The sequence below is a fragment of the Kogia breviceps genome, chromosome 3 (genome assembly GCF_026419965.1).
Source record: "Kogia breviceps isolate mKogBre1 chromosome 3, mKogBre1 haplotype 1, whole genome shotgun sequence".
In the NCBI taxonomy this organism is placed as follows: Eukaryota; Metazoa; Chordata; class Mammalia; order Artiodactyla; family Physeteridae; genus Kogia; species Kogia breviceps.
This window is the reverse complement of record NC_081312.1, coordinates 144002486-144015204: the sequence shown is the minus strand read 5'-3', so window position 1 is coordinate 144015204 and position 12719 is coordinate 144002486. Positions and strand designations below refer to the sequence as shown.

The following is a 12719-nucleotide window of genomic DNA, read 5'->3' as shown; positions in this document are numbered from 1 at the left end:
TAGGGTGCAGCAACACTTTGTCCTCACTTGTGTTTCTTTTGGATTTACAAGTGTAAGATTTGATTCTGCCAAAACTTCTGAATTTTGAAATACTTCTAGGCTTACTTCATGCCTTTTGAAAAAGTAAATGACAAGAGTAGTGCTCTTCAGCTGCTAAATTATGATGTTCTTTTTAACCTGTTATAGTAGTTGCCCAGTTATATGTGCATATTATTCAGAAAATGTATTTAACAGATCATGTCTCTTTCCCCCCTTTCTTTAGAGTTATCCTCCACACTCAGTTTCACCAACAGACATAAACACAAGTCTTCCACCAATGTCCAGCTTCCACCGTGCCAGTACCAGCAGTTCACCTTATGTTGCTGCCTCACACACCCCTCCCATCAATGGATCAGATAGCATCCTAGGTGAGCTTTTGTAGGTTGGCAAAACTCCCTAAAACTGAATTTGGCGATTTGTAGTGAATCCCATATTTGTCAATACATAATATATTTTTTGTTGTTCTTTTCATATTTTTTTCTTCTACCTTTGAGATACGTCATTGACATATAGCGCTGTATAAGTTTAAGGTGTACAGTGTAATGATTTGACTTAAATACATCATGAAATGATTATCACAGTAAGTTTAGTGAACATTCATTATCTTATATAGATACAAAATTGAAGCAATAGAAAAAATTATTTTTCTTTGTGATAACCCTTCGGATTTACTCTCTTAACTTTCCTAAATGACATTCAGCAGTGTTAGTTATATTTATCATGTACATCCCCAGTACTTAACTTATAACTGGAAATTTGTACCTTTTGACTCAACATATTTTTTAGTATTGAGTTTAAAAATGAAAGAAAGGAAGAAAATAAACTTTCTGATTTTCATTAATGTACAAACTGGTAAGGAACCCATCTTTACTGTAGCTTACTAATTACAACACATGCAGAGTATTTGCAGGTTTATTGTGACAGATGTGCAACAACAGTGGAGAATACCATTTAAATAATGGCAGAGTGCTAAAAAAGCATGCCTGCTTGCCTGCTAAACTTCTTGATTTGTTTTCCTCTTTGAAATACTCAGGAACCAGAGGAAATGCTGCTGGAAGCTCACAGACAGGTGATGCACTTGGAAAAGCTTTGGCATCTGTGAGTATTGAATTTACATATTTTGCTGAATGATTTTTACACTGCTGAATGCAGCGATTAGATTTTGTGGGCAGTATGGATCATAGTTAAAGCGTGTAGTTATAACAGGACCACTTCATTACTCATTTAGAGCTATTTTCGGTTTGTGTTGATTTGTACTGCCCTTAAAATAATTCACGAGAACACCTTCCCACCCTATTCCCACAAGAACTGAACTGTCCTTCTAATTTCAATTTAAATATCTGTTTTTGTCTTAATGCAACAGATGTAGGGAAAAGAAAAAGAAATTTGGGCATTTTGAAATCTAAAGCACAGATTACTGAGGTTAATAGTTAAATCTGTTTATTAGTTTTAAACATATACTTTGTGAGTTGCCCATTAAAATAAGTCACGTGGAACCAAGAAATATAACTCAGTTATTCTTCTGGTCCAGAGAAGGAAGTGCTTTTATAAGGATTTTTTTCTAACATGGAAGGTATTTTATATTTTTTTTAAAGGAAAAAATAGGCATCTGCTGCTGATTCATTTAAGACATAGGAGATGAGAGCCTTTCCAAAAAGGAAAAAAAAACAGATTCATTGAAGAACCCATGCTAAAATGAGTAAAACTAATTTGAAGGAATCCCATAGTATTTTCCTCAGCAAGTAGTTTACATCACACCAGAATGTTAATGACAAAGCAATGAGTTGCTTTAATAAAGGCAGTGATCGGTTTTAATATATGATCCTTAAAACATTGAAACGAAATCCATTCTTTTGGGAGAACATTTACCAGTAGTCCATAAAGATTCCAAATCTAATTATTTAAGAGGCATTTATGCTTTGTATTTTCTAAAGTTTCCCCTTAGGCTTTTTCTTCCTTTCTTTTTTCCTCCTGAGTGATATGCCTCTCAGAATTTTCACAGAGTTGTGTTACTTATGTCTTACTATGAAGTGCAGTTAACTCTGTCAAACACATTTGGTGCTGTTCATGGGGAAGGCAGACCACTTAATGTGTGAGTAGTAGGAAGCAACTGTTGAAATATAAAGAGATAAACCTCTTTGTGATGGTTTCTGTAAATAAACCTTACTCTAGAGCAGTACACATTTCTTTTTTTTTTTTTTTTTTTTTTTTTTTTTTTTCGGTATGCGGGCCTCTCACTGTTGTGGCCTCTCCCATTGCGGAGCACAGGCTCCGGACACGCAGGCCTAGCGGCCATGGCTCACGGGCTTAGTTGCTCCGCGGCGTGTGGGATCTTCCCGGACCAGGGCACGAACCCGTGTCTCCTGCATCGGCAGGCGGATTCTCAACCACTGCGCCACCAGGGAAGCCCCAAGAGCAGTACACATTTCTTGAGAAATGAAGCCAAGTCAAATTCATCTACCACATAGTGGTGGCTCACATAAAATAGAGCTCAGTAAATGTTTGTTGAATTCAGTCTTGCATCATATGACAAAAATGATGATGATGATAACAAAACCCACAAAAATATCATCTGTAATTTGTATGCTTACGAGGTGCTAGGCACTATACTAAGCATTTACATGCATTGTTTCATTTAATCCTCAAGAAAGCCCTGTGAGGTTGGCATTATTATTCCCACATTACAGATGAGGAACTAAGGTTTAAAAGGTTAAGCAACTTTGGCTCAGAAAGATTAAGTAACTTGCCCTAGGGATCACCAAGCTAGGAAGGGTAAACCTTAGATATTAGATTAGATCTGATCTAACTAGCTTCACTTCCAGAAAGACCACTGGTACAGTGACTGTTTTTTAACAAGGTGTTGATGAGGATTAAAGGGAATGGTCTCACTTATTCTGGACTTATTCCACATGATGAAAACTACCTTCTTTGGAAGAAAATTATTCTGTAATAGTAAATGAGTGCCTCCCAGGTATTTGATTGACTTGCCAATTCCTCCTGATTCTATAAGAATCCAGTAGCAGACATTTCACAGGTGGAAAGACAAATAACATTTGAACTTTCTTTACTAGGCAACTTAAAAAAGTATAACCTGCATTTCAGGGGCTTTTTTCTCAAAAGTTTTTGTTTACTTTATTCAAGGAAAACTTCCATAAAGGATCCCTGGCAGATAGGCAGGAATTGGTGATCTTCTCAGTGGTCCTCCAAGCTCCTTTTCAGTTACCGTTCAAGTCCTTGACTATTCTCCCATATTACGACCAACATACTAGCTAAACCAATTGGCATTTGGAAAAGAAAATCTAAATTCAGTGTGAGTGGAAGCTAGGGGAGAATGTTTAATCTAGTTAGTGGGTGGGCTTTGGTTGTCATGGAAACTCAGCTCTGTCATCCTGTGTTGTTACTAGGCAGGAGCAGCCAGGTCATTCCATAAATCATTTCTGTCATAGCTGACGGTGATGCATTCCATCTGCTCCATCACTGCGTGCCATAGTCTGCACACTTCAGATCCCTTCCTTCAATCCACCTCCTGCCCCACTCTGCACCAGACACCTCCCCCAAACACATTCTTTCTCTAACTTCCATTACAAACTCACATTCGCTTTAGTGCTCTTAGAATGTCCTGAAAAACAGACAAAAAAATACATTGGGGATAGGAAGGATTAGAAGAGATGAGGATAAGGAATTTTATGAGGATTACATTTGAGAGTCTGACATGCGTCTCAGAATTTGATGTTAGGTATTACAGATCTTTGGAAATGGTAACCATGAGTATTTGAAATTTTCAGTTCTATAGGATGTGACGTTTTAAATACAGCATCTAGGTTTAGATGGAGAAATGCCATGCTATTGTCATTAGAAGTTATTTCTAATAGCTCCCCAAATGTCTGATATATGTCTTAGATGGTCTTTCATGTGTGAAACAGGGGTTACAACCTTTGTTCTTCAGTTTATGTATTAAAAAGCACACAGAATACTGGGTGATTAAACATGTAAGGCCAGATAATACATTCGCAAAGGTTCCTTTATTTTAGGTTTAAGCCTGGATAATTGTGGTCTTAATCTCAGGATAGCTAGAAAGAGAATTGTACATGAAAGTATTTACACAGAGTTCCCAAAGCTCTATGGATTATGCATTAGTTTAGATAATAAACTGGGGTAGATAGAGGGAAAGGAGAGTCTGGATATTCGTGCCATTTCTGCGTTTCCCTGAACGTCTGCCAAACAATAACCCTTTAAGATTGTGCCCATGGAGAGTTATAGAGAAGAAACATCTGGTTTATTTCAGTGCCTAATACCATATCAAAACACTTGGTCTTTAATTTAGAGGAGATCAAACAAGAAGACTGTTGAACTTTGTTGATTATATCAGACTTCTTTGTGATAATTTATGTTTTGATTTCTACCTCAGAGCAAAGGAAAGGGAGAGAGTATGTGTATGTGTGTGTATTGTGTATATGTATGTGTGTGTATGTTTTAATCTAGATAGTTAAATGGTCAGTAGTCTCTAACAAAAGAAAAGAAAATTCAGGGAAGTTGATGTTTAAAAGTAATTCATGAAATAAGTTTCTTTGTTCCTTAGACTCAATAACATTAGCATAATAAAGATTAACTGAAATGTGCACTGTAGTGTTTAAAAAATTGGGCTTGCAGTTCCAAGGTTGGGCTTGGGAGCACTCCATTGTTTCTTTTTTGTCTGAAGCCCTTTTCATTAGCTTCTGGCTTATTGGCACCCTGCTGATTGGAATAGACCATGACTGATAGGAGGAGGAGCCTCATTTGTTGCAGTAAAATGAGGCATATTACCGTTTAAGCCTGGCAGAAGGTATTGGGAGTTATTCATCATTGGTCACTTAACAGTATGAGGACCATGGACTGCATGCAGAATGAGTTCTTACTTTGTGTTTATGCTGTAGATTCTAAATCACTCCCATCCCCATTTTTTTAAGTAACTGATTCTTTTTCCTTCTCTTTTTTTTCTTTGAAACATCTATGTTAGGAGTTCTTTAAGGTCAGAAAGTACAAAAAGTAATGTATTCCTGATTTAGAATGCTCTTTGTCAAATAAAACCTTATGTTTAGAATTTCTTAAAGTAGCACAACAGTTTCTATAGAATAAGTATAGTTTGTATGTCATTTAGTAATAGAATAAATACACAGAAGTGAAGTTTAATGACATGATTCTGTGATCTAAAAGGCTGTATTATTCTGCTCTTTTAATGTTGTTGCTCCCTTCCCACATACATGTTCTTTTTATGAAAGTAAAAGGGACAAGAAAAAGTCCTGTAATTTGCCAGGCTATCTGTCAGTTCAGGAAAAGTATTAGTAACAATTCTGTCTGTCATCACTTTAATTTAGGGCAAAATAGAACCAGGGAATGTGATGAGTGAGTGGAGAAAATACCTTTTATTATACAAATGGAGAAGGTGCTTTTGATAAAAACACCAGAAATTATATGTTGATATGCTTTTGGTACTGCTCCTGTTTTCACAGTGATTTTTAGGAGCCCACACCCATTTTATATATAACATCATTTTGCTTAGTCATTGCAAGGTAGTCATTGCAGAATGACTCTAAAGTATAAACTTCCTTCTTTGAGATAAAGAAGTTGTCACCAGTCCTTCACGTGCTTAGGGATTATTTAGCTGTAATGGCAGAGTTATCAGGGAAAATAAGGGTTGATAGTCTGCTTATATCCTCAGAAGCCCATACCTGCCTAATGATGTGGTATGGACAGCTTAGTACATCAACACTAATTCTCAGAAATATTGGAACCTTACCATATTGTTGTTCTCAAAACTTATACCATAAAACTGATTTGTAAATGAATTCATCTTTATAATAGTATCTTTTTCTCCCCTTGGTATTCCTGTTACTGAACCCCACTATATAAATGCTGAGATAAAGTGCTATTTACTGAATTCTGCTTTTTGATCAAAAAGTATTGTAGCGAATTTCAAGTGCAATTTAATCGCTCAAGTTTGTTTTTTTTTAAAATATCGAGCACCTACTTGTGCAAAACAGTGACAGACAGTGATGGATTCAATGTTGAACAGTATAAGGTCCCTGCTTGCAAAGAGCTTACAGTCAAGGAGAGAAGGTAGAAAAATGGTAACATAGAGCATAGTGTGAAGTAAAATACCAAAGAGAAGTAACAGGTTACACTAAGAATATAAGGGAAGTGAAAATGAGTGTAAGTGGGGAGGTTACATTTAAGTTGGGCTTTGATGTGTTACAGAATTCCATCAGGGAGAAGTTAAGAAAGGACCTTTTGGGCTTCCCTGGTGGCGCAGTGGTTGAGAATCCGCCTGCCGATGCAGGAGACACGGGTTCGTGCCCTGGTCCGGGAAGATCCCACATGCCGCGGAGCAACTAAGCCCGTGAGCCATGGCCGCTAGGCCTGTGCGTCCGGAGCCTGTGCCCCGCAACGGGAGAGGCCACAACAGTGAGAGGCCCGCATACCGCAAAAAAAAAAAAAAAAAAAAAAAAGAAAGGACCTTTTGCAAGGACAAGCTGTATTCAGAAAAATGAAAAAAATATTTTGTTTGATATAATGCTTTTATGTAGGTTATAAGGTAGAAAGATATTTTTGTAACCAGATAATGGAATACATCAAATGTCATTCTGTTTTATTTAGTAGACAACAGGAAGTGCTATATGGCATTTGTTCAAAACTGGTTGAGGACAATAGCTCAGTCAATTATGTATGGGATAAAAGGAGCAGGGAGTAACTAAAAATATAAAGACTTAAATAGTCCAGCCATAAGTTCTAGTAAAAGTTTAAGGTAGTGTAATGGCCGTGAGAATGATGTATATCCATCCCAGAAACATTACAGAGAATTGTGAGCATTGATGTCTATGGTGGGAAGAGTAGAGGAGCAGGAGAAAGGAGGGGAGAGTGAGAGTGGTTTGGGTGACCCTGAGAATACTGGTGCTAACTGAGATAGAGGAAACAGAACAGTAGAGATGGGAAGGGTGGGAAGCTTGAGGCAGTGATGCAAAGTTTGGGTTTGGACGTACTGAGCTTGAGATGAAAGAAAGATATGCTCAGATGGAGAAGTCCAGCAACCAGTAGGAGCATAGAGGTGTCAACTTAGGAGTCATTCACAGGGATGTCATAGTTGATACTTTGTAAAGAATGGTATTATAAAGAGAGGAAACACAGGTAAATAGAAAAGAAAACTGTGACTGGAGCTCTCGGAAAACCTACATTAAGTGAACTGTATAAGGGAGTAAAAGAAGGAAGGAGCCTGGGTAAAAATTGTACATCCAAGGATTTAAAAGGGATACTCAAATGCTGACTTCTTTCAAGGAAGATGTCATTCATTCTTTCAGCAAGTATTTATTTACCAGCACTGTTGTAGAATCGGAAGCTACTGCAGCTGCTGTGTAATTCACATTGGTCTGAATAAGACAAAGTCCTTGCTCTTCTGGAACATACATTTCATTAGGGAAAAGGGTGAAAGAGACATATGATAAACAAGTAAACAAATTTAGACAATTAGGAATTAATGTAAGCAGTATGAAGAAAACAAAGCAGGAGGTATGATACACAGGGAATGCTGTTTCTCCATTGCTTTCATGCCATTAATTCATACGGTCAAGGAAATTGAAAGTCGGCAAGTTAGTCTAGTTTATGATAATCAAAGTTTTGCATGGAAATGGAACATCTTTCACTCCTCAGCCATCCACCATCAGTGTTATCAACCCTTCCCTGCCTTACCAGTATTATAGTCAAGACATATTTCATATGTTAGCATCAGTTGTTCATGAAAGTTATAATTATTTGAATCGTAAACATGAGAAATAGTGATTTACAAAAATAAAAAGGTATGTTGAGATACGTTTTTGTTGGAAGTTCGGTGATGTTACCTAATTTACTTTTGGTTGAAGTAAATCACTGTATGTATGCAAGCCATTAGGAAACAAAATGTGACCTTTAGCTAATTTTCACAGGTGTGAAAAGTAACAACTTTTAAAGGGTAACAACTCTGACAACTTTAAGACCAACAACATTGATCTTATAGCATACTACTTCCCTATTACTAAGTCTTCCCATAAAGTTGTTTGAAGTCTTCTTGATAACTGTGCTTTTCTAAAATGACTCTCCAACCTGGGAATTCCCTGGCGGTCCAGTGGTTGGGACTCGGCACTTCCACTGCTGGGGGCCCGGGTTCAGTCCCTGGTCAGAGAACTAAGATCCCACAGGCTGCCTGGTGTGGCAAAAAAAAAATTTTTTAATAAAATGAAATGACTTTCCAACCTGAATATACAACTTTTAGATCTGGCTCTTTGGAAAGAGTTGGTGTTTAAAGGGATTTCCAGTTACAATTTAGTAACATCATACAAATTGGTATAGATATACTCATTTGTAGTCAGTGCTTAAAATTTAATTGGTGCTATCTTCTTTTTTTTTTAAAAATGAAAGCTGTTAATACTTGATGATTGTGACCTGTGGAATTTTGTTTTACGTGAGCCTGTCCCAGTATCTGACTTTTTCAATGTATTATACTGTCTTTAAAACCAGTGCTGAGACCCCATATATGCCATAATTTGGGCCTCTTTAAATTTATTAGAGCTCTAAACTTATTCAGAGCAAGATTATTTCTATTGGATGACACTTTGCACCGACAAGTAGTTTTCCTATTTCAAATATTTGACCACAGTTTCTTCAAATAAGTTGATTTGTCTGCCCTAAGTGCTGAGATGTGAAGATGATTTATGATGCCTGTTTTAGCAATGTGATTGTCCTAGAGAGGAGTTCCTAGGAACCGTTGGTGCGTGGATTAGGGAGACTTTTTTTTTTTTTTTTTTTTTTTTTGGTATGCGGGCCTCTCACTGTTGTGGCCTCTCCCATTGCGGAGCACAGGCTCCGGACGCGCAGGCCTAGCGGCCATGGCTCACGGGCTTAGGTGCTCCGCGGCATGTGGGATCTTCCCGGACCAGGGCACGAACCCGTGTCTCCTGCATCGGCAGGCGGATTCTCAACCACTGCGCCACCAGGGAAGCCCAGGGAGACTTTTTAAATGTTCATTGGTTAATTATGTAAACTTGAATGAATTTCTGTCACTATTTTTTTTAGCAGTGTGAAATAAAGTGTTGCAACAAAACCTTTAGCCAAAATACCAAAATTTATGCATCCAGATACGTTATCCTCTTAGGAGGTAAAGTCCACAGATTATTTTGGGAACATTTTTTTAAGAACTTTCAGGGTTTTTTCACTTTCTTCAAGGGAGACAAAATATCCTTTGAAAGCAAGTTTGATTTTTTTACAACACTCACACATCATTAGCTAAATTTGGCAAAAATGTAGTTAAACAACTTTCTAAAAGAAATAAGGGGTAACTATTTTTAAAAATCACTTTCTTTGACTTTTAAAACTATTTTTAAGGACTATTCTCTTCAAAAGATAACAGTTTCCTAAGATTCTTTTTAATGAATAAAATTTATTTAGATGGTATATTCTAGAAAGATTGTTTATCAGACTTGCTGACTTTATAGTCACTTCTCTTTTTATCATTTCTCTTTTTTGTTCTAGCAATTAGCAATTTAAATTACTTTCAACTAGGATAATAAAGAAATAGGTGTGATCTATTTATTCCTCTCATATTAGAATATATATGATACTTTTTTTTTTTTTTTTTTTTTTGGCGATATGCAGGTCTCTCCTCAACTGTTGTGGCCTCTCCCGTTGCGGAGCACAGGCTCCGGACACGCAGGCTCAGCGGCCATAGCTCATGGGCCCAGCCGCTCCGCGGCATGTGGGATCTTCCCAGACCGGGGCACGAACCCGTGTCCCCTGCATCAGCAGGTGGACTCTCAACTACTGCACCAACGGGGAAGCCCCCTATATGATACTTTTTAATCCGAGTTTTAAACTGGGGCTTCTATAGCCCCAGTTTGGAATGTAATGGAATAGTTCTAAAATTGATTAAACAGTTTTTCACTCTGAGCCTTAAGGGTGGCAGCTTAGATTATAAAAATAACTCCATGCAAATGGATTTATATTTTTGCTTTTGTCACATTGATATGTGTATATCTTTTGTTTTCTGGTTAGATTTATTCTCCTGACCATACCAGCAGTAGTTTTCCATCAAATCCGTCAACACCAGTTGGATCACCCTCACCTCTCACAGGTAGGCTTTTGTTTTATCTAACTACTTGATAACATGCATGGGGCTACTTGAAAATATTTGCAGTTTATTTTTCAATAAAATATAGTAAAAACTCCCACCAAAAAAATCATTTCTATCCTGAGAAAACATGTAAACAGAGCCTTCTCCTGAGTTCATTTTGGAGAATATTGAAGTATTTGCTGTTTGAATTATTTGTTCTTATCTTCTCTGATTCTTAAAATAATTTGTGATAATTTCTAAGAACAATTATTATAACAGGATAAAAAATAAGGCTAAGCAATTGGGATGAAGGTAAAATATAGAGAAGGAGATGAATCAAAAATTTTGATAAGCTAACATAGAAAATAAAATAACCTATTTAGAAGTACATATAACTTCTTTCTTCCTTATTCTCTGCATTTCCCACATACCATGTATAAAATTCAAATGAAAAACTCTGCACTAGTTTGTCTTTATTTTTAAGTCCACTGAGTTATTATTTCATATATATATATTATAAATTCTTGGGGATAATGTAGGGATCTTTGCTAAAGAAAAGAACTTGTGAATGTGTATGAATATTAGTGGAGTTAAATAAGTATTCAGATTTGCATTGCTTTTTTCCTGTTGTTTTTTTTTTTTTACAGTAGCTTTAACAAGTTCCAGATACTATACTACAGTATAAATTTGTTGAGATACAACTGTTATTATTGTAAATAGGAATTTTTTGATTTATTAGGAATAAATCAAATTACAGGAAGATGCTTGGATCTGATCTGTTAAGCTATAAAACTTGGAATGTGTTTCCTGAGCAGTGTTTGGAGAAAAACCATGCTAAAGAAGAAATGTATTAGTTCTAATGAAAAGACATTAGACAACCGTGTAAAAACTGCCATTTTCCTCCAACCATTGACCTCAGAAATGATTCTCTATTCCTGATCAAAGTCACTAGTTCAGTCCATGTGGCATTGTTGTTGTTGCTGTGAAGCCTTTTTGCATTGTTCAGGGTTTCTGAAAATCAAGGCTCTGGTGTATCAGGGCCCTGGCTATCACCTGTGCTCTGTGATTTAGCCTTGTGGCTCTCCTAAGAAGCATTCCAGTGTGGAAATGATGAACTGCTGGCAGCTGCTTTCAGCTATTAGTGGGTTCTGCCTCTTTCTCAGACACCATGGCTTCAGCTGTCTAGTAAAAGTTGAACAGCTGTTCCCCACATAGACAGGACTATGAAAGACCCATTGACTTAAAGTTGTTGTTTAACAGAGGGATGAAATTACAGGAAGAATGATGTAACTTTAACCATACTCACCCTCTTGGCAGAGTTTTACTAAAATTATCAGTGTCATTTTTGCCACAGCCTGTTTCACTTTCTCATCTCAGGTAGCTATATTGGCCTTTACTGTATGTTCCCACTGCCTCTGCCTCTTCTCCTCTGCCCAGCACAGTAAGATAAAAGCAGGGATATCAGTAAAATGAAGAATCAGAAACTTAGACATTTTTCAAAATATAATGGTCCAAAGTAAAATCTCGCATTTCATCCTCCATTTTTTTTTGAATTTATTTATTTTTGCTTATTTTTTTAACATCTTTGAGTATAGTTGCTTTACAATGATGTGTTAGTTTCTGCTTTATAACGAAGTGAATCAGCTATACGTATACATATATCCCCATATCCCCTCCCTCTTGCGTCTCCTTCCCATCCTCCCTATCCCACCCCTCTAGGTGGTCCCAAAGCACCGAGCTGATCTCCCTGTGCTATGCGACTGCTTCCCACTAGCTGTCAGTTTTACATTTGGTAGTGTATATATGTCAATGCTACTCTCTCACTTTGTCCCAGCTTACCCTTCCCTTCTCCTCCATTTTTATTTGCTATTTAATGGATGATATCCTCTTTCCACCTTTAATTCAGCTGATTTATGAAAATCTGTGAAATGTTAAATTGTGTAATGAAGGTATTAATAGGCTTCTTTTTTCAATTCAGCAGTCATACTCAAAGAAAAATATTTTTCTACGTTCCTGTTGAAATGGCATCAAAGACTGATTTTATACAGATGCATCTCTGTCTCTCATCTCCTGTATCTAGTGTTTTCTTCTTATAACCAACCCCCCACACACACACACATACCCCAGACTGGCAGAGCAGACATGGAAAGGGAGGAGGAAAAAGGGAAAGCAATGGGTATTCACAGTCAAAGGAAAAATGAAAAAGAGCAAACAAGAGCTCTTATAGAATATGTACAAATTATTTTGTACCTTGTGTGGCAGGAGCCTATCATCTAGAGTAAGAACTCCTCCCTCCCTATATGCACTCTACACTTGCCCTCTTCCTTATGCCTGAGCATCAGTCAGATGCAGGACAGACCTTGTAAGAATAGTTGCACAGGTGCAAAGCGACATAGGCAGTTTCTAAGGCATTCATCATTCTTGTTTAAATCCTGCTCATTTTCCTTGGGAACTTTTCAGACTAAGAACATAACGTTCCCGCATAGAAAATGCTTGCGAGAAAGAAGCTTCTGAGATGATGATATTGTTTTAGTTAGGATACTTTAGGCTGAGAGGAAGAGAAACTGTT

General features: G+C 37.1%; 1 protein-coding gene across 11 annotated transcripts in view; it reads left to right on the top strand.

The window, feature by feature from the left end:
• Nucleotides 1–12719, top strand: part of TCF12 (transcription factor 12) — a 396768-nt gene that overhangs the window by 343996 nt on the left and 40053 nt on the right. For all 11 annotated transcript variants that reach the window (XM_059056243.2, XM_059056242.2, XM_059056246.2 and 8 more), the window contains 3 exons: nucleotides 263–407; nucleotides 1073–1137; nucleotides 10093–10171. In XM_059056243.2, the coding sequence (XP_058912226.1) occupies nucleotides 263–407; nucleotides 1073–1137; nucleotides 10093–10171 (289 nt within the window). The remainder of the gene's footprint in view (nucleotides 1–262; nucleotides 408–1072; nucleotides 1138–10092; nucleotides 10172–12719) is intronic.